At 45.8% G+C, this 24,845-nt stretch overlaps 1 protein-coding gene across 4 annotated transcripts in view; it reads left to right on the top strand.

The window, feature by feature from the left end:
* The window catches only part of SDCCAG8 (SHH signaling and ciliogenesis regulator SDCCAG8), a 1,515,443-nt gene that overhangs the window by 248,561 nt on the left and 1,242,037 nt on the right, over positions 1-24,845 (top strand). For all 4 annotated transcript variants that reach the window (XM_085611405.1, XM_085611403.1, XM_085611406.1 and 1 more), the window contains exons 6-7: positions 3,005-3,160; positions 8,359-8,423. In XM_085611405.1, coding sequence (XP_085467531.1) covers positions 3,005-3,160; positions 8,359-8,423 — 221 coding nt within the window. The remainder of the gene's footprint in view (positions 1-3,004; positions 3,161-8,358; positions 8,424-24,845) is intronic.

Here is a 24,845-nt window from a genome sequence, read left to right as displayed (position 1 = left end):
CGATCGCGCGCACGCGAGAATGTATTATTTTACAGCGCGAGCAAGAAACAAATTATCGCTAAGCTGCGGAATGCGGAAATTTTGACATTTTCGAGCTTTCCGCGGAACGCGAAAATGCCAAATTATCGCAATTTCCGCGAACGGAACGGAATTTTGCCCCAGGCCTAGATATGACCACAGTTACGTTATGCACTCGACATTTGTTAGTGCTGTGCTCTTTATGCCATGTCAGAAGAATCACTTTTAGAAAAACATCCCAATTATGTTTTTACTTCTGTTTTTGGCCTGGCTTGTACGTTTGAGCTCTTTCTCTATCTTGTAGCCTTGTGTTTTTAAATTATTAGAAAATGTCTCTGAATAGTTCATCAACGTTCAATATATGTTTTTCTTTGTTCAGTGTGTGCGCTTCTGAATATAGTGGGCCCCGAGGGTTCTGTTGCCCGATGCACAGAGATATGTTGTACAGTAAACACTTGCCAGTAGTTGTCTACAGTTTCTATCTCTTTTTTTACCCGAGCCGGATAGGCTCTCTTTGAGACAGTTCATTTTTGCTAAACAGGTAAGATTGCCGCCTTTTGTTACTCTTGGCCCGTGACCCTCTGTCCCTTGTGCGGGCCCTTTGCCCTCCCATGGCGCCCCTTCTGAGGACTGGTTCTGTCTTTATTTTGTCTACCCGAATAGGTCCACCTCTCTCTCTACCTCTCCCTCTCTCTACCTCTCTCTCTACCTCTCTCTACCTCTCTCTACCTCTCTCTCTCTACCCCTCTACCTCTCTCTCTCTCTACCCCTCTCTCTCTACCTCTCTCTACCTCTCTCTAACTTTCTACCTCTCTCTCTACCTCTATATCTCTCTCTACCTCTCTCTCTACACCTCTCTCTCTACACACCTCTCTCTACCCTTCTCTCTACCCTTCTCTCTCTATCCCTCTCTCTCTCTCCCTCTCTACACACCCCTCTCTCTCTCTACACACCTCTCTCTCTACACCCCTCCCTCTCTCTCTCTACACACCTCTGTCTCTCTCTCTCTACCTCTAAGTGGCAGCCGGAGCCTGATAGCACTGCATGTCCTTTAAAAAAAAAAAAAAAGAATTGGCATAGCCAATAGGTCTCGCCTTTGGGGCCTTATAAGTGTTTAACCATGCAACAGTTAAAGTTGTTGCACCAAGGATATTGTGCTGCACAACTAAATACTTATAAGGTCCCAAAAGCTAGACCTATTGGCTATGTCAATGCTTTTTTTAAATTGCTGCTGGTAACCTTGCTGATACATTGAGGGGATCACTCCTGATAGTCTTGAACGGCGTTGTCACCAACATAATCTTGTCGGATGCGGTCACTATTACAACACTGATAATAAAAGTAGTTCAGGAAGATTTTTATCAAACATAAGTAGCTTTTATTACAGAAAAGGTTGGAGAGCCCCAGCCAATTTAATGTGGTTGACAAAACTGTTGCCAGGTAGAACTTCAGAAGGTCTCAGTTCAAGAACAAGAGTCTGAGGTTCTGTCATGGGCTGTAGAAAAGAGACTTCATTTCACAACTTGTAATGGTGTCATGCCTTTCATTGGGCATCACCTAACTCGTGTTGTAGTCATCACAGGAAAATTGTATTATTTTGTTAGTGGGACCAAAAAAACAGCCAATTGCCTTCTACACACAATCTCATTGTACGAGTATTCTTGAGTAGATGCAAATGTTTTTCCAAAACGTTCTCAGAAGAATTTCTGTGACGTCTAGCTGTCTGATGTCGCTTTCTTTCTTCCTTTATTGCTTAGAAATGTCTTCCTATGAGCTACAGACCAGAGCTGTGCCATTGGAAAGATCATTGTGTGGGCTTCTGTTGACATTTAATACCAACAGCCAACACTCCAGCCCCTCTTTTTTTCATGCCTTTCCATTCTGCTGATGTTTTTCAATTTTTTTTATCCGATCCAGGGACTATTGTTAATTTTTTTTTAAACTGTTTTTTAACTTTTTTCATAACCTTTTGTCAAGACGGAGTTGAGTGCATAGTAACTTAATTAAGGCTATTGAATTACTATTTCTTTCAGTAGTGCTTCACATTCTAATTTTTCAGTGCAGCATTGGTTTTCGGGAACAATCATAGTTTTTGTGACATTGGATTACACCCAAGATGTTTTTCACCACAATACGGAACTCCCACCAGCCTTTCACAATTCCAATCCCCAACACAAGTGCACAAGTTCTCGCTCCTCTACCTGTAGATAATCTCTGCTCGCATGCTGCTGAATTTTGAAAAGGAACGTGAAGTGGGTTTGTGGTGTGCCCTGCAGTGCCCACATATATTTATTACACACACATGTATTACACACAAGCACAGTACTGGTTGTGCCCAGCTTTAGTTTCAACCGCTTCCAGGCACTAGTTCCAGATGAAGGACTGGGTCTTATTGAAGCTATTCATTAGTAATCGGTGAAGCGGACTAGATGTACAGGGGCAACTTTATAGGTTTACTCTAAAGTGCTAATATTTTATGTACAGGGTCTGTGATAACAGGATTTTGTTGAACACGGTCAAGGCTATTCGAATACTTGTCACAGGAGACAACTGAGCACAAAACAATGCTATGATGTACACTCTGGCATGTATTGGTGCCTTACACCAGTCGACATTTTTTCTTTTTACTTGTTAATTTAAGGTAATCTGTATTATCCTTCAGTTCCAGTTCTTTCCCAATAGTAAGCTTGCACAATTTGTAGCTGTAGTCAGTCTTCAGTCTAATGACTGTAGCCTTCAGGCTTTTGCCTGTCTAGTTAAAGCCATGATATTCTCTGTTAATAGTTTCTCCTCTTTATACTCTCAGCACATTCTTTCCTTCTGCCCACTTCTTTTCTATTTTCCACATGCCATTCGATTTATCTCTTTCCCCATCTTTCTCTTTCCCTCATGTAAGTGAACTTATTGCATTTATTATTTTTATGTTTCATATAGGAAAATGTCATTTAAATTCGCAATAGAACCAATTAGTATTGTTGCTTTTCAGGGGCGCACCCTTGAGGTCCCTGTTCATGGAAGGGATCAATCACATGAGCATCAGGAAGATGGCAGACAAACCCCGTTCAACAATCCCAGACAGCAGGTCAGAGCCTCATCCGAAGCAGCAGATGCCTCTGAGCTACACAAATGGCAGCTGGAGCTGGTTGGTATTCTAATAGTAGTTATAAAAATAAATGATATGGCAAGTTGATGAAAGCTTATTTCGTCCTGGTTTCGACTAATGATATTTAATGCATGTGTGTATAGCTCCGCTTCTAGTTGATATTTCATCCTGCAGATTACTTGCATGCCTTCGTATGCCTTTCATTGCATGAACTCTTATTCCCCGGTGCCAGGTGGGATTTGGAATAGTTGGTGGCAGTATCCCTTTACTGGCCCCAGTTGGTGATATGCAATTTCTGTGAACCTGTTGTTGAATCCTGTATATAGGGGGCCATTGAAGCTGGTGACCTCTCTTCCACCCTGATTTTCAGTGTCCAGTGCTTAATTTGAGCAGGTGGTTTCCGGTGCTCAGTGCCGGCACTTAATCAACACCGGCGCTTTTCATGAGCACCAGTTAAGGACATATTCACGTATATTTATGCCAGGCACGGGGAGATCAAGTGATTTGCCCAGATTTGCTGATGCGATTTGCCCAGATTTGCTGATGCCGTGACTCGAGCCTGGTTCCCCAGCTCCCAAGTCAGCAGCTCTAGTCATTACGCCACATCCTCTCCTCACTTTCATGGTCAGCAGTTGGTTCTGTTTTAGGGTCACTATCAGGAGAAATTGGCGGGCGCAGGCTGCCTCCTGACGAGATCCCTGTCAATTATTGTGTTTTTTACAAATTAGCCACTGTCAGTGTCTAAAGAAGGCTAAGGACACAGAGGGAATAGCTACTGAAAAATACCTGAAGCAAAATGCAATCTTCAACGCCATCTGACAGAATCATATCAAAGTTAATTAACATGTTCTTCCAATGGTTATTTGCTCTCAAAGATTACCTCTATGAACCACTCCCAAAGTACCACTGAAAAGTGAGTGAATTTTGAGGATCCCAATATCAAGAAGCTTTGAGAACAGACGTCCACATTAGAATCGCACTCGGCCCTGCTCATCGAGAGAAAGATGCTGCATAAAGCAGTGTAGGAAGGCCCCAGGTGCCAGTCAAATTGACTGAATAAGCACACCCTGAAGTAAAGGCATGGTGGCAGCTCTTGCTTCTGTTGGTTGAGCATGTGTGTGTTCCAATATATATTTCCTAGCCAATTCATAACACTGGTTTATATATTTTTCACTCCAGATAGAAACGATCACTTAATGCACAGTGCTGATGATGCAGGGGCAATCGTAAGAAACGGAGGTAATCATCAACCATGAAATCAGATGGCCTTATGATGTGCAATGGCACAGTGCCCCGTTAGGATCAAACCTGTGTAGTTGCTGCTCATCAGATGGGTGAGGAGCTGGACAAAATGCTTGCAAAGTTCAAACCTGCATGACAACCTTGGGCAGAAATGACTGCTCTACTTGCAAGGTCAGGCCTCCTTAGACAAGGCAGTGAAGGAGGGTAAGGCCGAAAAAGCCTGCAATTCTCTCACCTTTCTGGATGAGATGAAGGCATCTAGAAAGAGTCTTCTACATGAAAAACATCAACAGGCAACTTAATACAATTTAATTCACTGAGCTATTAAAATGAAAGTTAGTGATGTATATAGAAAAATGATGTCATTACAAACGGTATAAAGAAATAATATAATAAATTGGATGTCATAAAGTTGACAAAGTTTTGATGTTTTAAAGTTTGTGCACATCGATTTGGAAGCTAAAAGCCAACAACAAGATGTACATAAACTACACAATGCCACAATGACAGCTGCCTAAGATTTGCACTTACTCATCTTAAATGTCCTTTACTTCATTGTTGGACAACCATTTCTTGTATCTTTTATTACCACCATCATAATCACCTAGTATTTCTTTTGTGAGCCACTCCATCACCAAGATGTTCGATCGAGGTTCACAAAACTAGGGTTCTCTCAATCACTGCTCTAGGTGAAAGTCTACACCAGGTGGTAAACATTTATCATTTTTTTTTTGCAGACTCTAAAAAAGAACATGGACCAATTGATATTGAGCCTAGCGGCCTGATTCCGATCACGGTGGTTGGACCTCCAACAGCCTGTTTGAGGTCTGACCGCCGACAGCCCTTCGGTCCAACCACTGTATTACGATACTGGTGGTCAGACCCACAGCTGTCGGACGCAACACGGAGGAGTGTCTCAGAATGGTGGCGAGGCCGAGGCAGGCACGGCCTTCGGGATTAAAATATCCCTTTCCGACAGCCTCTTCATGGCGTGAACCCCACCATGAAAAGGTTGTCGGAAGGGGATCGAGGGGCCCCAAACAAGGCCCCGACCATTGTAGGTCAAGGAAAAGTGTCCCTGGGGGCACATGTGGTGCCCCCCTTCTGTTGCACTTACCTCTATGCACCGTGTGCCATGCAAGACATGGTGCATGGCACACGGTGCACAGATGTGGAGGAGGTTCGGCACTACAGTGGCATGTGCTGCGGCCCTTTGCCAAGACCGCAGCATGCGCCCGCCATGAATGTGCCAACTTCGGACCGCCAACCCTGAGTCTGATTGTAATGTGGCGGTCGGACAGCCTTATGCTTGTCGGGCAGTCTCCCTGCACCTGCAATGGCTGTCTGCGGTCCGACCACCCAACATCGTAATCAGGCCCTAAGGCACTTTAAAACTAGTTCCTTGAGCAATTTAACAAGCAGTCAGTTGAAAAAGAAATACTTCTGTTAGCTATCGGTTCCACCACCACTCTGCCAACCAACCAAATCGGTTCCACCACCACTCTGCCAACCAAATCAGCCAGTGTCTATGCTTGCTCTCCTTCCACTAATCTGATTGATTTAAGCATCACACATCCCTCATACACAGAAATGGCATAAATCTGTTTCTTCCTGCATGCCCATTTAAGCAAAGTACATCTTACCTTCTATAACAACCCATTTAAAGTCCTATTTGATACAAGAATTCTAAGAGGCATGCTGTTGTACCATAATTTTTGATTATTGATTGGTGTTGCCTCCTGCTTTACAAGTTGATAGGTAATATTTATGATGCTGCATTATTATTTTTCTTTTAGGGTGCAGGATACAGACAGGAATCAAAGATACAAACAGAAGTCCACCCTTAGCATTACATACAATAAATGACTTAGAAACTCTATTGTTAGATCACCAGCCTATGAAAACAAAGGAGAACAGTTATAAGTATTTTCTCATGGTACAGGTCAGCAAAATCAGGAGAAGGCTTCGACAAACAAGGAATTGCACTGTGGTGCACCAGAATACAATAGGACTAATAAACTGGAGTGCTGTTTCTTAGTTTTGGACAGCTAACGGTTCATCCTCCTCACTAGACAAAAGAGTAGGGCTCAGCATACAGATTGCTGATCTGTGAAGGACCACATACATGTGTCTGGGACCCCTCCGTGTGCTGCATCATTTTTTTACATTGGTGTTTTTTTTCCAATGACCAAAATAATGTTCCGCCCAATTTCAAAACTTCCCTATGGTAAAGTATAGAGCAATTTTTTTTTATTTAACCCTAAAATAATTATTAAAATATGTTTATGATAAATATTAATGTAAAATTGTTTCATATATTGTCTTTAAATATAGAACACAAAGAGGAAAAAAAGACAGCACTTTTAAATTCATTTTGAATTAAAACATTAATGGAAATATATTAAATTAAAATTATTTTCTGGAGTTTAAATTAAAAAAAAACACAGCTAAAGAATGCTTTAAATGTACATTAATAATTATCAAAAGCGATGTATAGAATTAATTAAATATAATTATTTTTAAGAAAGTTTGTTACATCATTTTTTAGATTTAATATAGGTTATTGAAATATTTTATAATTAAATATGTCCTATTTTATGTATTAACATTCATTTATAGTTATTTATATTTTTAACTGTTTTTAATAATTAAATTTAACATTATTTCCCGTGTGGTTTTATTTTAAGTCCCCAAGTCTATTATTTTCTATGGGAAGGTGTAGTACCACTGGTTAGCCATGTGTAGTGCTGAAGTTACTGCTGTTTGTTTTCAGTAGTAACTTACACTCAGAGTTTGTGAATACAGAAAAATAATAAACGTTCCTTTGGGAATTAGGCCCTATGACATTTTTAGGCAAAATATGTTGCAATGTGTTTTTCCAACCACAATTTGGCCCATTTGGTTTAAGTGTTTTGGATGGAAAAGCCCTTCAAGTCCCTGTTGTAAAAGCCTGACTCATATGCCCTGTGATTTAGCAGCAATGAGACCAGCGATTGAAGTTCCTGGTTGCTTTGCCTTTTCATCTTTTCCACCTTGTTCTTCTTAGCAATGCTTATGGGCCCCAGGAGGGTAATATTTTTTTACTGCAACTGGGGTCTTTTAGACAAACCTGGGGCCTTCTGGATCCCTGTATGTCTCAAAAACAACATTGCTAGGGATTTGGTTACAATCAAATTTCTTCCAATATAAAGAATTACTGTAAATGCAGATCGAGCTCAGGAGGAGGTAGGGGGTCTAAATACCTTCCCTTACTATCTGAGATCGCAGAACAGGGTTTTCTCAATCTGCCTTACTACATTAAGCTGTGTGATTTGTTCTCTCTCTCTCTCTCTCTCTCTCTCTCTCTCTCTCTCTTTTCTCTTATTTTGATTTCATGCTCCCTCCTCAAAATGTATTTTTAATGTTGAATCACTTACCAGGCTTCTCTAGTTGCAACCATCATTCAACTGCATAATGTTGGAAAATATTTAATAATGTTTTTGCTAACATGTTGTTGTTTGTCAACGGAGAAATGAACAGTGATCTTGTATTCACAGTCTCATAGATTGTTTCTAAATCTGTGTTGAATGCAAATATTAATCAGCTGCATCAACAGTTCATTCCTGAAATGCCATTAGTCATAAACATGATTTCGGGTGTCCAAATAGGAGAATCCACTCTTAAATTGTTCTGATACCATTTTTACTGTTTACCGTAAAACAGGAGGATCGGACAGTGATCTGTGCTATATGTAGGGGGCGGTAGATGAAGGGGATAACCACACATAATAACATTTACAGCTATTTATCTAAATTAATATAATTTGCATTGTAATTGGTTAATATCAAAATCTGGCATGTATCAGCTCTTAGTGGACCAACTTCGACCACTGTTCTCAAATAACATTATTAAGACTTCACTGTTGAGCTTTTAAATCAGACTGTTCAAGAGAAAGAATTATATTTTTGATGATTCCTTTCTTATATTGTCCACTTTTTTTATTTTTGTTTTCTAAGGAGAGACTTAAACTTCTCTATGATGCTAGGACAGAAACATTGGAAGCACAAACTGTATCTCTGAGGTAAGAAAAGTTTAAGATTGCATCTTGATTCAAACTACTACTTTACCAGTCCATTTGAAATCTGTTCAGGTCAGGTGTCTTATGACATGTGAGTAGCCCTCCTGTGTTCAGCTCAGCCTACTAATATAGAAGCTTTTACTTGGTTGAATTATTATATGATTGCTAAAATTTAAAAGCATGTTCTTAAGATGAAAATGTGTCTATTTTCAGAACTCCTAAGCTGATGTTTGGCACAAAATAGTTGTCTTTTCAAAATGTTTTTAAAGCTATTATTGAGCTGGGTAGATTTATTACTCATATTATTACCTTCGTGCCAGGGGGTTGCAGCTACGGCTTTTATGTATTACCCATGTACAGTCATTTCAAATTCTCAAAGGATTTTTTTACATTCATGCTGGGAACCCTGCCTTGTGCACTGATGTGATCATTGCTGACAGTTGTGGATAGGGTGGTGTAAGACCTGTCAGCCCTTTGGCAGTTTCCTCCTCATTTTTATTATTTTTGTCCCTTTCCCCCCTCCTCATTTTTTTCTGTCTGCCTAACTTTTGGGTGCTGATGTAGAGGTTCGGGCGCCTCTTCCACATCACTTGAGGGAAAGACGCGAGGTGCTCCTCTGAGGAAAATAGATGAGGAAGGTGAGATGCGCAAAATGGTGGCTCCAACTGTCACTTCAGCACCTGGGCCATGACTGCCATGAGAGGTTCCGGAACCTTCTGGGCCCTTCTGGCAAGTCAGGCCCAAGGTGATAAATAGAGAGGGCAGCCATTTTAGGTTAGAGAGGACTGCGTGGCAATCAGGAGTAAGGCGCCTGTGCGAGGAGGTGGTTGTGCCTGAAAGGGAACAGACAGGTTTACGGGCCTGCACAAACTTCCAAACCAGGTGACATCACCCCTAACCTTGTGACCGGGCCCTGGACGCAGTCGGAGATCTGGTGGACAGCGTTATCTTGAGATTCACCGGTGGCCAGACTCCTGGGAAGTGGTCAAGGAACAGCGTGTGATCGACCCCCCCCCCCTAATCTCCAGCTGTAGGGGGCGATGCCCACTTCCAGGAAATAGAAGGGTTCTGGACTCCAATCCAGCTGCACCAAAGAATTACTGGCACCCTTAATTTTGCCCCCCCCTGATTCTCTCATCGAGATCCTACCAGAACAGTTCACCGCCATCACTCAGAAATCGGGTGGGAGGCTCCTGTCGTCCTCTGGAGGTGGTTCGCTGCTGACAGGAGTTTGTAGAGAGGCTCCCTGTGAGGAGCGGGTGAGCGAGCGACGCCGTTGCCCAGGTGAGGGAGATCGTCTGAGGAAAGAGAGGGACGCGGTAGGCAAAGAGGCCGGCATACACATGTCACGTGAGAGGGGCCGCAGCACCGCCCCTCTCTGCTGCCGGTAGCCAAGGAAGGCCGCACCCCCGGAAGACACGTCGTTTAATGAGGTAGCAGGCATTGGGAATCCAAGCAACCCGGGGGCCCGGTTGGCTGGCCGAGTCCGCAGCTGTGAGGAGCGTAACGAAAGGCAGATTGCAACGGAGGGGATCCTCCCGAAGGGAAAGCCTGGGGAGCAGCGCTTCAGTGGGGGTGTCTAATATTACGCCCCTCAACCCGACGACAAGGTCTCCTCCGCCGGCGCTGCGAGTCCGGATCCCCCTGTAACCGGACCTTCGTGAACACAAAGTAAGCGGGGCTCCAGAAGGAGGCGGTGGGGGGGAAAGAGAGCCCCGGAGGGCATTGGAGAGCACACGCCAGTGGGCAGGTGTTGCCCTGGGCTACTTTAGTGTCATTTTCTGGGGAACACAAGCGTTTGGCAAATCGTACGGGGACAGTGACTGATTTAACATAAGACTAGCCATTGGGGGATACAGTCCTCCCGCACGGTGTTAAGGAGACGCAATCTCCCCTTCAGTGACAAATACCATGTTGATGTAAATGTAATGAGTTGTTGGTTAGGAAATAAGCAGAGTTCTGTAGACCGTCTAGAACGAACCCATGAGTTGCCAGCCGCAGGGATTGTCCAACGTAGCGCCTAAAAGGCAGAGACTGGTTAGGATTGGCTAAATAAGAGTCAAGAGGTATAGTTGTGAGGGGAGCCATCGGATCGAATGTTTAGAGGGGACTAAATGCTCTTTGAAATGTGATTTGAAGCACGTCCTGTAGAAGTGTAACGAGGTCTCCAGGTGCAAGGCGGGAGGAGAAGCTCAGGGGGTGTTTTAGAGTCTGCTTTATGAAAATGTATTGTTGAAATAGTACTGTCATTTGAAAAGTAAGTGTAACGGTTATTACTGTCATGTGGGACTGAGAATTCCCGTAAAAGAAGAAAAGTGAAAGAATTCCAGTAAACTTCAAAATTTAATCAGTGTAGTGTCCTTTTTTTTGAGTGGTGTTGCGCTAGATTGCGGACTGAGGAGGATGCAAGCACGAGACGCCATGTTGAGAGGAATGCCTGTTAACTTGAGCCAAGCTACCCCTAGGACATAGGTCCAACAGGTGGTCACTAATACATCACTAATACTAGTAGCTTGGGATGATTACCATTTAACAGAAGTAGCTCCTATTACAAAATGGTTTGAAGACCCCTGGTTCAGATGGACATTTGAGAAGACAAAAGGGAAAGCTCCAGATATGACTGAGTAACATTGAAGGAGTGCATTTATTTTGGAAAGATATAAAGGGTAGGATAGTCACAAACCCAGACATTTATGCGTGTTAACTGTGAATTTAAACAAACCACATGCACTGAGCTGTGAATTCTTAAAAAACAATATCTTGTTGCAAATTTGCCACTACTTTTAATGGGGAACCGTTCCAAGAATATTTCTTACGTTTTGTACACTGTGAAGTGCAAAGACCTTCGGCCTCCATGATATAGTAATATAATCTTACATCGAACTTAACATCGATTTACATTTCTGAGGACATCTTTATAGATTCAGTATTGGTCATTGAAAACTTTATTATAGTTAAACTGTTCATAGTGCCTAGAAATCATCAGAACCTTATCCTGAAACCATGTGATGATTTTAAAGGGCTCAGGCCATTTGTTTTTTGTTTTTTAAATCGTTATGAGACACAAATACAGTTAAACGGTGCAGTTTGATACAACAAAATACAACTAGGCGGTTGGAGCAGCAATGATCCTAGCCTGGCAGCAATTTGCGGTAGGAGGAAAAGTCACAAGGTTCAAGGAGGATGGGAAGGGTGCCAGGGCCGTACATGCAATGGGGAGGGGGTCCCTCGCACCCAATGGTGGGGTGGGGGAGGTAAAAAGTGGAGTATGGTGCTGGAGGTGGTCACAATCGGTGGTGCCTGTCATGGGTGTAGTAAGCGAGCTCTCAAAAGTGAAGGTGTAGTGTAGGAGGTGTTATCGAGGGCTGCGGCATGTTTTGGTTCTAAGAAAAGAGAAGCACATTTGGAGGGTTTCCATGTTTGGGGGGTCTTCGCTGCCACAGAGAAAAGTGTTGCTGAGCCTTGTCAGCAGGAAAAGCAGAGGGTAAGCAGGGTTGCATATCATTGTTTGGGAATGGCGCCCATTTCTGTTGGTTGGTCTCAAGTTTGTCAGAAATTTTGTAGATGAGCATTTCATATGAGGCCATCTTGAACATCTGTCAGCCATTCTGTGCATGTGGGTGGGCCCAGGCCCTTTGAACGATTGTACTGGTAAAATATTTGTTATCCTTTGTTTATTAATGGCGTCCGCTTATTTTGCCCACCAATGCACCTGCTGAGCACGTTTTGTTAGATATCAATGTTGTTGCAATGTTTTTTGCCTTAACACTGGTATTGCAAAAGCAAAAACAAAAGTCGGTGGTGTCAGCATTTGCAGTTGAGACAGACCATTGATGACTGCGCAGAGGGGCAGCATCTTGAGATAGAGGTGGGTGTTGCAGGCTTTTCTTGTCTGGGACATCAGATTCAGAATTGGCAAATAAGAGCTATAGATGGTGGGTTTGGATCCTGCAGAGTATATCCCTATGCTTGCTTTACGACTTGATAACTAGCTTCTAGTATTCTACTTGTTGAGGCCAAGGCTGACAATGTAGATGTGTTTATACTGGGAAAAACTTTGTGATTATGGGGATTCGTAATTCACCTTATCAGGGTTCTCATGCTCGTAAGTAGGCAGTGGCTGTAGCTCATGTTGGTAGTCCCTTGCTGGTCAGCCCAGCCATAATTTCCGAGGTGGTATTAGACCTTGTGTCAGCGTATCATATTCTCCTTTTCTAATTGTTAATGAATTCAGAATGTTTTCCTCTTGGATTGGTATTGACAGGTCCACAGGTTTTATCATCCTGTGTCATTTCAGGAATAGCTGCTCATTCTTAGACCTTCTGGGAGAGACTCTCCTCTCATTGACACCTGAGCTCCTGGAGCATCAACAAACAATAGATGGGCCTGAGCCAGATGATGTGTATGGTGCTTAGCATGAGGCCTGGAACATACACCATTTTGTATGTGGGCATGGGTGTTCATTTTTTTCTATTGCTGCTTTAGAGGGAAAAGGCTCATTAAACAGTAGACCTCACTTCATCCTGTGCAGCTCCTAGTCAGGATTTCTCAGAAGCAATGACACCAGGCAGTGAGCTAGCTTGGTAAGTTGTGTAATAACCTGATTATGGATAGTTATCTCGTAGCAGATTTTGCCACTGTTGCTGTCCTATATATATGGCATATACCATGGTTTGAAGCACTGTGAATTGACTATTATGGCTTGTGTTTACGTGATGTCGGTCACAATGGACCTTTCAGAGGTCAATTTAGTGCACTTGCTGCACTTTTGAAATGTATCCATTTACAGTCGGGGTATCTGGCGCTGGTCTATGAGGACCAGATAGATGGTTCATTTTCTGAATAATCACAAATGTATAAATGGCGATCATACAGGTTCATTGTACGCAAATATAATTAGAGTTACTTGAATTATGCCTTTCTGTGGCTGTTCCATTTTCCACATAGTTATGGTTTTGCTAGTTTGTAGATTTTATCAAAAAAATTGTTGTTTCCAGCTTAAACGGATCAAAAGCTATGTGGCAACGTGATCCCGTTCAGCGCAAGGGTAAAGGTTTATTAGTCATCTACCACTTCTTATTGCTCTATTTGGTTGCTTAGGTGAAATCTTTGCCCAGGCAGTGTTACCATGTGAAAAAATTGCAAAATTAATGATGTAGTACTATCACAAAATGTGCCGCATTAAGGTGCAAAATTTGGCATTTCCTTGCCCCCTATTTTAGTCAACCCTGCCACATAATTTGTACTCCCCTGCTGCATAATTTCAGTGGCCCTCAATATAATATATAACATGCCTGTTAGACCTGGCTTTTTCAGCGGGTTTATCCCCAGACCTTTTGCTTTTTGGCCTCCTGTTTTGGACCCTGTTTTTGTTGGTTTTATGACTCTGGGCACTTTACCACTGCTGATCAGTGCTAAAGTGCATATGCTCTCCCCGTAAATTATGTTTATGGATTGGTGATTCCATGATTGGCATATTTGATTGACTGGTAAGTCCCTAGTCCAGTGCACTGTGTCTGCCCAGGGCCTGTAAATCAAATGCTGCTAGTGGGCCTGCAGCACTGATTGTGCCACCCACATGAGCAGCCTGTAAATGTAACTCAGACCTGCCACTGCAGTGTCTGTGCGCAGTTTGGCACTGCCATGTCGACCTGGCAAGTGCACCCACTTGCCAGGCCCTAACCTTCCCCTTTCTTACATGAGTCACCCCTAAGGTAGGTCCAAGGTACCCCTGATGTGTGTGGCATGTCCTGATAGTGAAATACTGGCAATTTCGTTTTTCTCTATTGAAAGTCTATCTGTCTCATAGGCTAGAATGGGAGCTTATTTAGAACATCTTATAAATATAAATTTCCATTGGGAAAAGATGTGAAGATAAAGTTTAGTATGCCTGAACTCAGAATATAAAGATGCATCTTTTTGTAAAGATGATTTTTATATTGTGTGTTTGAAAATAGCACTTTTAGAACGTGGGTATTTTCTTGCTTAGCCATCCTGTGTGCCTCTGCTGGTTTGTGGATTGACTGTCTGGCTTTTGAATGGCTGGGGATGTACATTCTCTTAGATGGCCATTGGGGGGTGGGGGTGATGTGTGTCCTGCCTTACCTGGATGAGTCAGGGATGGGATTGTTTGGAAAACGGTCTACTTAGGAGGCGGTACATTATATGCCGCCTTTGTGGACCTTAGATCAGCTTTCGACCTAGTTCCTAGGACTAAGTTATGGGGAGTTTTGGATGGGTTAGGGATGCCTGCTGATCTTCTGAATACTGGGATTAGGATGCACGAAGATAATTTTGCACAAGTTAGATGGGGGATCCAAGGGCAGGTCACAGACAGATTTAAAGTATTACGGGGTGTCAGACAAGGGTGCGTCTTAGCGCCAACTCTTTTTTTGTTATTATTATTAGGGTTGTGCAGTATTTTTCTACCATTTCTACAGACGCCCCTTCTCTGGGTGGTAACAAGCTCCCGCTACTTATGTTCGCCGACGACACCCTATTATTGTCTCAGACGCAGATAGGGTTACAGGCGGCTTTGAACAAGTTTGACACCTTCTGTCAAGATCATGACCTGCAAGTAAATGTCTCTAAAACCAAGTATATGGTTTTTAATAAAGGAAGACGTGTGGCTGGTCATGTCACGATGAACAACGAAAAATTAGAACGTACAAACGTTATGACCTACTTGGGGATTGTCCTTGAAAGTAAACTGAGTTGGAAGCCCCAAATTGATATTCTATCTCTTAAGCTTGCTCAGCTTTCAGGGTGCCTGGTAAAAGAACAGCGATTGTCACAGACTAAAAGGATAGGTCCAGCAATAAAGATCTATAACTCCAGGACTACCTCGGCGATCCTTTATGGCGCTGAACTCTGGGGTTTTGTAGACCTATCCTCTCTGGTCAAAGTGCAAAATAAATTTTTGAGGAACCTTACGGGCCTCCCCAGGTCAAGCCCCATCAAAACTTTATTATTGGACCTTGGTTTTCATTCAATTGATGACATTGCCCGGTACAAACCATTGGCCTTGTGGAGAAGACTGTGGACCACCCCAGGATTTGGCCCTTTATGCCAAGGCTTTCTTGGATGTACGCTCTATCCTGGGCTCTGGGAATATAGCATGGTTTAAGCAAGTTAGATTGCTTTTAGAATCTATGGGCCTGGGTAATTTGTGGTCTGACCCTGCAGGCAATCCCTTCCCTCCAAAAAAAGTGTTTAAAAGTTTATATTGGTCCCAGTTAACGCAGAGACAGTGCAACCAAACCCTGGCTATGTCTTTGACTGGCAAGTTTCTTGAGTGTAAGACTGATCCACTATTAGAAGCCTACTGGGACATCATTAGTAGATAAAGTGACAGGAAACTTTACCATCAGTTTAGGGTTGGCTCTCCTCCCACTAGATCGTTCACCAAAAAATGGAAGGGGGAGACAACCGACTCCTGTCGTTGGTGCGCTGACTGTAGGGAATCGATTGGTCACATATTCTTGGAATGTCCGGCCTATGTAGTACCCCGGTCGAGATGGCTTTTACCCATTTGTCGTAATATGGGCACCAGGGTGGGGCTTGTGGCACTAAGAATATTGAGATATGATACAAGCGAACCTATTGTAATTGCTGTGGCCAAATTCCTCGGATGGGTTTGGATTATTAGGAATAGGAACTAAAAGGTAAATCCTTGTTGTGTTTTTATCTGATTTTATCCTGTTTTATCACTGTAATGATTTTATATTCTTGTATATAATTGGAATTTTTTTTATTTATTTTTTTATTGTATTGTCTTTTTATGATGAATTTTAATCGAAATAAAGACGAATGAATTGAATTGAGTCAGGGATGGGCTGAATAGACCTGAGCTGCATTTAGAGTAGGGGGGAGGAGATTTCTTTCATACCTGAATGGGCCTGGTCTACCTGGGACAATGCTGTCTCCACCTCCTTGCCAGGCAGCGACACCCGAGAGGACAGAACTGGTTTTGGCTGGGCAAAGAGCTTCTCTGCCACCAGAGAACAAAGGAATTTGTATTATATAAAAAGTGGGCCCAGACACCTGAACTTTAGATTACTGTTACTGTTGAACTAAGGAACCTGCCAGAAAGAAGAACCATGAAAGCTGGAGGAGGAGTACTGCCCCTGTGCTGTTTGGGTTAGCCTGCAGTGGTTGCTTCTGTCTTGGGCAGGCAAAGGACTGGACTGTGCTTTCATCATCCTGCTGTTAGTTTTTTTCCAAGGGCTTGATGTAGAGCTTGCCTCCTGTTGGAAGTCTCAGGGATAGAAAAGACTTCAAAGATTACTTCTGGGTTTCAGGAGGAACCTTTGCCAAGGAGAAGAGCTGGAGAAACTGAGGAAACATACTGCCCCTTTGCTGTGTGCTGTCTGGGATTGACCTGCAGTGGCTGTTTCTGCCAAGGAAAGGACAAGAACCTTGCTGTGTGCTGTGTCCCCTGCTTGAGGAAGATCTCCAAGGGCTTGAAGTAGATCTTGTCTCCTGTTTTTGAAGTCTCAGGGATACAAAGACTTCACCCCCAGCTCCTCTGAACTTCATTGCTGGGAGTTCTGACCTGCCAAGAGGTGCCTGCTGCTGTTCTGGGCCTCCGGAGGTTGTTCCTGCTGTTGGGAGCTGGAAAAGCAACGCAACTAAGAGAAGCGCAATGCAACCGCACCTGTTTCCAACGCATCGCTGAAATAAACCTATGCAGCGCCTGCCCTCGGCTCGAGAAATCGCCACATCGAGTGCACTGATCTACGAAGTCCGAGATCACCGCACCAAATATGAAGCTGGCCCGGCTGTGTGGTTGCAAGAACCAACGCATCGTGGGACCGCGGCTGGAGAAACCAACGCATCCCGATCCTCACACATCGCACCTGGGCGCCACGCCGGCAAGAACACCAGGGTCTCAGAAAGAAACCGATGCATCACCTCCCCGCACAGAAAGAAACCGATGCATCACCTCCCCTCCAGTAAGGAACCGATGCATCACTGCCCCTGCGTGGAAGTAAGGCACCGACGCATCACCTCCACTGGGTGTAAGGAACCGACACATCACCTTCGCTGCGACAGTTTTGTTTGTGTGCGCGACGCATCACAGGTGCTTTGTGTGAAAAGCGTCTTATCTGCAATTTGCTTTGAACTGAACTATTTTTACCTTTTAAGAATCACATTTTTATTACTGTATTGTGGATTTTTGTTGTTTTGGTCTTGTTTGGTTTAGATAATGATCACTTATTTTACTAAACTGGTGTGGTGTCCATTTGTTGTGTTTTCACTGTATTACTGTATGTGTTGACAAATGCTTTACACACTGCCTCTGAGATAAGCCTGTCTGCTTGTACCAAGCTAGCAAGGGGGTGAGCAGGGGTTATTTTAGATGTGTATCCCCCTTACCCTGACTAGGATGAAGGGTCCCTACTTGGACAAAGGTGCAGACCATTGTCAACTAGAGACCCCCATTTCTAACAGTGCCTAACCTGAAAATAGTACAAGGGTCAGTCCATCTTAGACCAAGGATGGTCACCCCTAGTTTACTGTCTTTGCCAAGTGCTACTAATCGCCTCTAGCCTTCCACCCATTTGCAAGGGGCTCAAAGAGTCCAGTTCACGCCACATTGTTTGTAAGTTGCACATCTACCGATTGAAAGCTTTCAAACGAGAAGGCACTCGGCGGCACAGGATATGAAAAGTAGCATTTATATAAGATCAGCTGCAACAGTTGATTGTAAGATTTTCATCTGCTTGTTGACACCTTCATAACTGCGTCCCCCCCCCCAAAAAAAAAGCTTTGTGTTTTGCTCCCACTGCTCCCAGTCTGGAAATCCGTGCCTGTAGTTTCAATTATTTGTTTGTAGCATCTTAAAAACATCATAAATGCTGTGAACTGCGTCTGAAGCAAAGGTACGATCCATTCAGTAGTGTAAGGTTCCAGGGCCGGCGCCAGGCTTGAGCAGCGCCTGCTAACAGCAATGGGGCCTCGCACCTCTAAAGACTTCAGAGGTTCGAGGCCCAGGGGGTCCCCTGAGAGTTTATATGTTTTCTCTATTTAATCAATCTCCCCTGCAGGCCTGTCTCTGTGGGGCTAATGGCTGCATCTGCATGTCGATTACAGCGCATTAGACAGGTACTTAAAGTGCCCTTACGTGTGAAGTGCGCCCTGCCCCTGTATGAATGAAAAGCAGGATATCCTGCAGGGCGCACAACAAACGATAGAAGGGCAGCGATTCACCATGGAAACTGCTCACCTAGGAGGAGGGGGAAAGGGAGCAGAGAGTTGAATTAAAGGGGTAAGAGAAACGGAATATAGTGAGGGGGAGCAGAAAGGTGTGAGTGCGGCAGTGAGACGAGGTGCACGCAGAGGAGCAGAATCAGCATGTAAACGTGGATGGAGCAGGGTTTAAAGTGTGCTGGGTCACTCAAGTCTCAGATCTGGTAGTAAATTCAAATGGGCATTGAAAAGAGCCCTTATCTGGCCCTATATTCATGTCCTTAACTTTGCCTGCAAAAACATTGATCTAGTATCTGCACTATGAATGTATAACACGTCAGCAGGGTCAGACTGGTCTATAGGGCAGTCAGGCTGTGCCCCACGGTCTAATCTGGCAGGCAGGGCTTTAAGTGGGCCAGGTCCTGCTAGTGCACAGCACTGGCAGTTCTAAAAATCAGGTGCTCAGAGTGTCCAGCTCTCCATTTTTCCCCTCACGCTCTGATTACAAAAAAATATATATCTTAACTCTGCAGCAGTGCCACCCTTCTCTGCCTATAATGTAACTTCAAGACTCGTTTAGTTCTTTCACAGTCTCATCATGTCAGAACGGAAGCATTTTCAATATTATTTACAACTAAGCCATAGATGTTACTTATTCATCTTATGCAACTAAGGACCACTGGCAAAGCCAACATTCCTGGATGATTGTAGGTGTAATTTTACTTGTTGTAATATTTATCTGGAGGCAATGACAGGAGCAGCAATATACCAGTCAGGCAGCACGCTATGCTATGCACAGATTTATAACTTACATGTTTTTAAGCCACATCATTAATTGAATCAGCCATACTCCCCAGTTTTTTCATCCCACTTAAAGCCCTGCTGTCAAGTTAGTATGTAGCCTGTTTTTAGGTCTCGCCTGGCATTAGCAGCGCGCATGCATTGCTCTCGCCATGCGAGGGCTTCTTGGAATTAATACGGATTCAGAAGCTTTCAGAGACGGACTTGAAGCCCCGCCCATCTTTTTAATTCGCTGGCGTCATCCTCCATGCTAAACGCTGGCTCAGGATTGAAAAAGAGGCTTATTAGTCCCTCCTTGTTACCACCCTGTCCACTTTTGGCCCCTCTGGATTGGATCTCTCACTTGCGGCGTTATACGGTCTCCTTCATTAGCTGGGGCGCTCTCTTTCTTTGTCATTGTGAGTGCGGGCCGCCTGGGTCGAGCTTGTTTTTCATGATGTCCGTGCGCGAGAAAACTTTAAAAGCACAATGCTGCTTGGTGAACATATGCTTACTTGTCACTAACTTACACTGTTCTGTACAAAATGAGCGTGTTGCAACATTGTGTTGACTGGAGCAGCGGGATGGGAAACACATGTGGACAAACGTGAAACAGTACACAAAGAATGCCTGCTTTCACTTACAAAGAATGCCGCTTTCACTTTCGCCGCGGCTCTCCGCTCTATAGCTATTATAGTGTGAAACATTACACAAAGAATGCCGCTTTCACTTTCACCGCGGCTCTCCGCTTTATAGCCATTATAGTGTGAACATTACACAAAGAATGCCACTTTCACTTTCGCCGCGGCTCTCCAATTTATAGCCATTATAGTGTGAAACATTACACAAAGAATGACTCTTTTACTTTCGCTGCGGCTTTCCGCTTTATAACCATTATAGTGTGAAACATTACACAAAAAATACCGCTTTCACTTTGCTGCGGCTCTCCGCTTTATAGCCATTATAGTGTGAAACATTACACAAAGAATGCCGCTTTCACTTTTGCTGCGGCTCTCCGCTTTATAGCCTTATAATGTGAAACATTACACAAAGAATGCTCGCTTTCACTTTCGCCTCTGTTCTCCGTTCTATAGCTAATATAGTGTGAAACATTTGTAGGCGAAATGTGTTTTCACCCCAACACAGGTGTGAAGATTCTGTGACGGGTGGGCCGGTGGTACCCATGATATTTAACTCAGTAGTGGAGTGAAGGGGCCAGCAGGCACCAGAACGTTAAGTAATCCAAACGTATATTGTATTTTTTAGTTTATGTTTAACTCTTTTATTAGTTTTAATAGGAATAAGGTAACATCGACAGCATCAGCAGCTTCCGCCTACAACCCTGCGGGCCGGCTCGTTACTGACTGGCATATCATCACTCCCACCACGTCCCCTGAGTAGGTCAAGGTTAACACAGCATGTCGCCTACAACCCCTCAGGGCCGGCCGCGTCTCATACCATAGGAGTTTCGAAAAGCTCCAACTGATATAGCGTGTATCCTGTGCGATCGGGCCCGCAGGGCACCCTTCAGAGAAGCGTCCAAACTTGGCGAACCAGGGCCCGGTCTCTGCCGCTGGCCCTTCGGCTACAGTTTGCCCCTCGGGACTGCAATCCGTCGTGATACTCAGAAACAGAACAAGACCCCGCCCCAACTCCCCCCCCCTCTCCCCATCCCCCCACCCACAACCCTCGATCCCTACCCCCCCCCTCCCCAGTCCAGTGCGTGCTCCCCATAATGTCCGTCAGATTCTATTGCCTTTTCCAGGGGCCGCCTTTCAGGCCCTGTCAACAGGCCCTTTCAAGGGGCGGAGTCTTCCTGCGTGGTGAGTCTCAGGAGTCGTAGGTATTTTGGGCAAGTCAGTTCTCTAAATTCTGTGGTCAACAGGGATCGGAAGGGCTGCCAGATGTCATTAAATGTCTCCGTGTCGCCTGCCACAGTCAACGACAGTTTTTCCATGCCTAACACGTGCCACAATCTATGCAACCAGCCCGTGATCGTGGGGGGTGTGGGCGTACGCCAGTGTACCAGGATGTTCTGAATGGCAGACCCCAACGCTATGGCGATCTGCCTGCCCCTGCGGGATGTTAATGGGTACATCAAATCGTTGGGGAGGCCCAACAAGATATAGGCCGGAAAGCGCGGTAACCCAGTCTTGAAATGGGAGTCTACCTCATCTATCACTTCTTTCCAGAAGGGGGCAAGCAGGGGGCAGTCCCACAGGATATGTGTCAGTGTTCCTGTCTGTCCACAACCCCTCCAACAAGTGTCCTCCCTGCTGCTATCCATAGCGTGTATACGTGCTGGGGTGTAGTACCAGTATGTGGAAACTTTGGTGAAAGTTTCGGTGAGGCCCGTGTGATATGCCGAATGCCTAGCTCTGTAAGCTACCTGTCTCCATTCATCGTGACTCAGGGTCCTACCCAGCTCCCTCTCCCATCGCTCGCGTCCCGGATTATAAAAGTGCGAGGGGGGCACCTGGAGGAATCCGTACAGGTCGCTGATGAGTTTAGTGTCGGACGTCCGCGTTAACAACCAGCGTTCGTAAGGGAGGAGTCGTCTGTCCGCTGCCTCGCGTACCTGTGGGTGCAACGCCCAGTGGCGAACCTGCAGGTACCGCAATCTCTCGGTCTCTGGTAATGCATAATCTTGTCTGAGGTCCGCGAAGGGGATAATCCCTTCCGCATTGTAGAGATGGCATAGAGCCCTGCACCCCGCCTCACGCCAGCGCACGAACGCGCCCCTCTCCATCCCCGGAGTGAAGTCCGGATTATCCGTCAAGGGCGTTAACGGGAAGGGAAACGTGGTCAGCCCGTGTGTGAGATTGGTAGCATCCCAAACCTGGAGCTGCACTCTGGTGATAAAAGAGGCATATAGATTAGCGGGTCGGTGAGCCCTGCGTAAAAATGGTACCTCCTGTAGAGGCCTCCCCCCCCCCACCGCCTGATCCTGGAAGAGCCAATGTTTGTCCGACTCCCACCTGCTCCACTCCACCAGGTAACGCAACTGTGCTGCGTAAAAGTATTTGCGTAGGTCCGGGATGCCTAGCCCCCCGGTCTCCGGCGTTAGCAATGAAAGTGCTCTCCTCATTCTGGGTTTCTTGCCCTGCCAGATGAAGCGTCCCAGCTCCGACTGCATCTGCCGGAGCCAGCCCACCGGTGGGCGCAGCGGGAGTGCCCGAAACAGATATAGGATCTGGGGCAAGATTGTCATCTTAACTGCTGCCACTCGACCCAGTAACGAAAGAGTGCCACGGTCCCAGCGCGTCAGTTCCTCCCGTATTTTCCGGCCAAGGGCGGTGTAGTTGCCCAGCACCATTGCTGGTAGGGTCGGAGCCAGAAGGACTCCTAAGTAGAGCACTGGCTCCCGAGACCAGACTATCGGGACCCGCTGTTGTAAAAGGGTCCTGGTCGCCGGTGCGAGGGAGAGATCCAAGGCTACCGATTTTCCCATATTCATCTTAAAGCCTGCCACCTCTGCGAAGCAGGTCAATTCGTCAATGCAAGCCGGCAAAGCCGAGAGCGGATCGTCTAAGGAGAGTATCACGTCGTCCGCCTACAGGCTGATGGCATGACTAAAGTCACCGAATTTCACCCCTCTTACCGCCGGGTTGTCCCGAATCCGCTGTGCGAAGGGTTCCATATATAACGCGAAGAGTAAGGGTGACAGCGGGCATCCCTGTCGCGTGCCTCTTTCAATGTGGAAGCTCCTCGAGCTGTACCCGTTGACTCGTACTACGGCCGTTGGGGATCTGTAGCAGTTAAAAATCATGTGACGAAATTTGTCTCTCACCCCCATCTTCTCCAGCACCTGTTCTAGGTACGGCCAGTGCACGCGATCGAACGCTTTTTCGGCGTCCACCAGTAACAACATCCTCTCTCCCCGGACCCTTGACGCCTTCTCAATGAGATGTGTGATTCTCTTGGTATTGTCGACCGTTTGCCTTCCAGGAACGAAGCCCGCCTGGTCCGGGTCGATAAGTCCCAGTAAGAGGGGGGCCAGGCGCGCCGCCAAGATCCCTGTGTATAGTTTAAGATCGACATTTAGGAGAGATATCGGCCGGTAGGAGCCACAGTGCAATCTATCCTTTCCCGGCTTGGGGATGACCGCGAGGGATGCCCGCAGCAGATCTGGTGGGATTGCGCCCGGCGTCGCGAAGGTGTTGAACAGACGTGTGAGAATCGGCACCAGTAAGGTGCAAAACGTTTTATAGAAGAGAGACGTGAAGCCGTCCGGCCCCGGGGATTTACCATGCTTGAGACGGGCTATAGCCGATATCACTTCTTCGGCCTTAATGTCCCCCTCTAGTGCCTCCGCCTGTGCGGGTGTTAAGGACGGTAGGGAGACCGAGGTCAGATATCTCTGCGTTGCGAAGGCGTCCGGAGGGTCTCCAGCGTACAGGTCGGCATAGTACTTGCGAAAACTTTCCGCTATGTGAGCATCCTCTGTAACCGTGGACCCTGTGGGGTCGGTGATCTCCTTCACCGTGTGTTTCTGTTGGGCGGCCCTGAGCTTGCTCGCTAACAACCTACCGCACTTGTCCCCCCCTGTGTAATAGGCATGCTTGAGGCGCAGTGCCGCATATTCCGCACGACCCATGTCTAGGGCCGTCAGAAGCTTTCTCGCCCCTTGGAGTTGCCGTCAGATCCGGGGTGCACCCGTCCGACCATGTATATGTTCTAATTCACGGACCCTCTGCGTGAGTTCCTCCCGTTTCGCCCGCCTGTTTGCATTATCTGCCGAGGCAATCGCGATAAATTCCCCCCGAAGCACCGCTTTCAGAGCCGCCCATTGAGTCGCCCGAGACGTGTCAGGGGTCTCATTATGGGACAGATATTCCTGTATCGCCTTCGTCACCTGCTGGACCACATCTCGTCTACTGAGCAGTGTGTCCCGCAAACGCCAGACCCTAGGAGAGTATGAGGCCGGCGGCAAACAGAAGGTGGCAGTCACAGGGGCGTGGTCCGACACCGAAATCACCCCCATGTCTGCCTCCGTGGCCAAAGCGTGTACCGGTCCCGAGACCAAAAGGTGGTCCAGCCGTGCATACGTCTTGTGCACATGCGAGTAGTACGAATAGGTCCGTTCCGCAGGGTGCATTTGCCGCCAGAGGTCCCCCAAACCCATCTCCGCCAGTTGTGCCTTACACGCCTTCGAGAATTCCCCGGCCTGTGGGGAGCGTTGGGCGGATCTATCGGCGGCACCGTCAAAGACCAAGTTGAGGTCGCCCCCAATGATAACGTGCCTATCCTGTGTAACCGCGATCTCCTCCAGCGCCGAAGTGAGGAAGCGTTCTTGCCTTTCGTTCGGGCTATAAATGGACCCAATCGTGAATGTGAGACCAGCCACTCGAACTCTATAGGCCAGGAGCCTACCTTTCAGTTCCGTTTGTTTGTGAAGTATTTCCCCTCTAAAGCGCCGGGCCACTAGTATCGCCACCCCCGCTGTTTTAGTGT

Source organism: Triturus cristatus, chromosome 6, assembly GCF_964204655.1.
Source record: "Triturus cristatus chromosome 6, aTriCri1.1, whole genome shotgun sequence".
NCBI lineage: Eukaryota > Metazoa > Chordata > Amphibia > Caudata > Salamandridae > Triturus > Triturus cristatus.
Note: the sequence above shows the minus strand (reverse complement) of the source record. Positions and strands in the feature narration are given on the sequence as shown.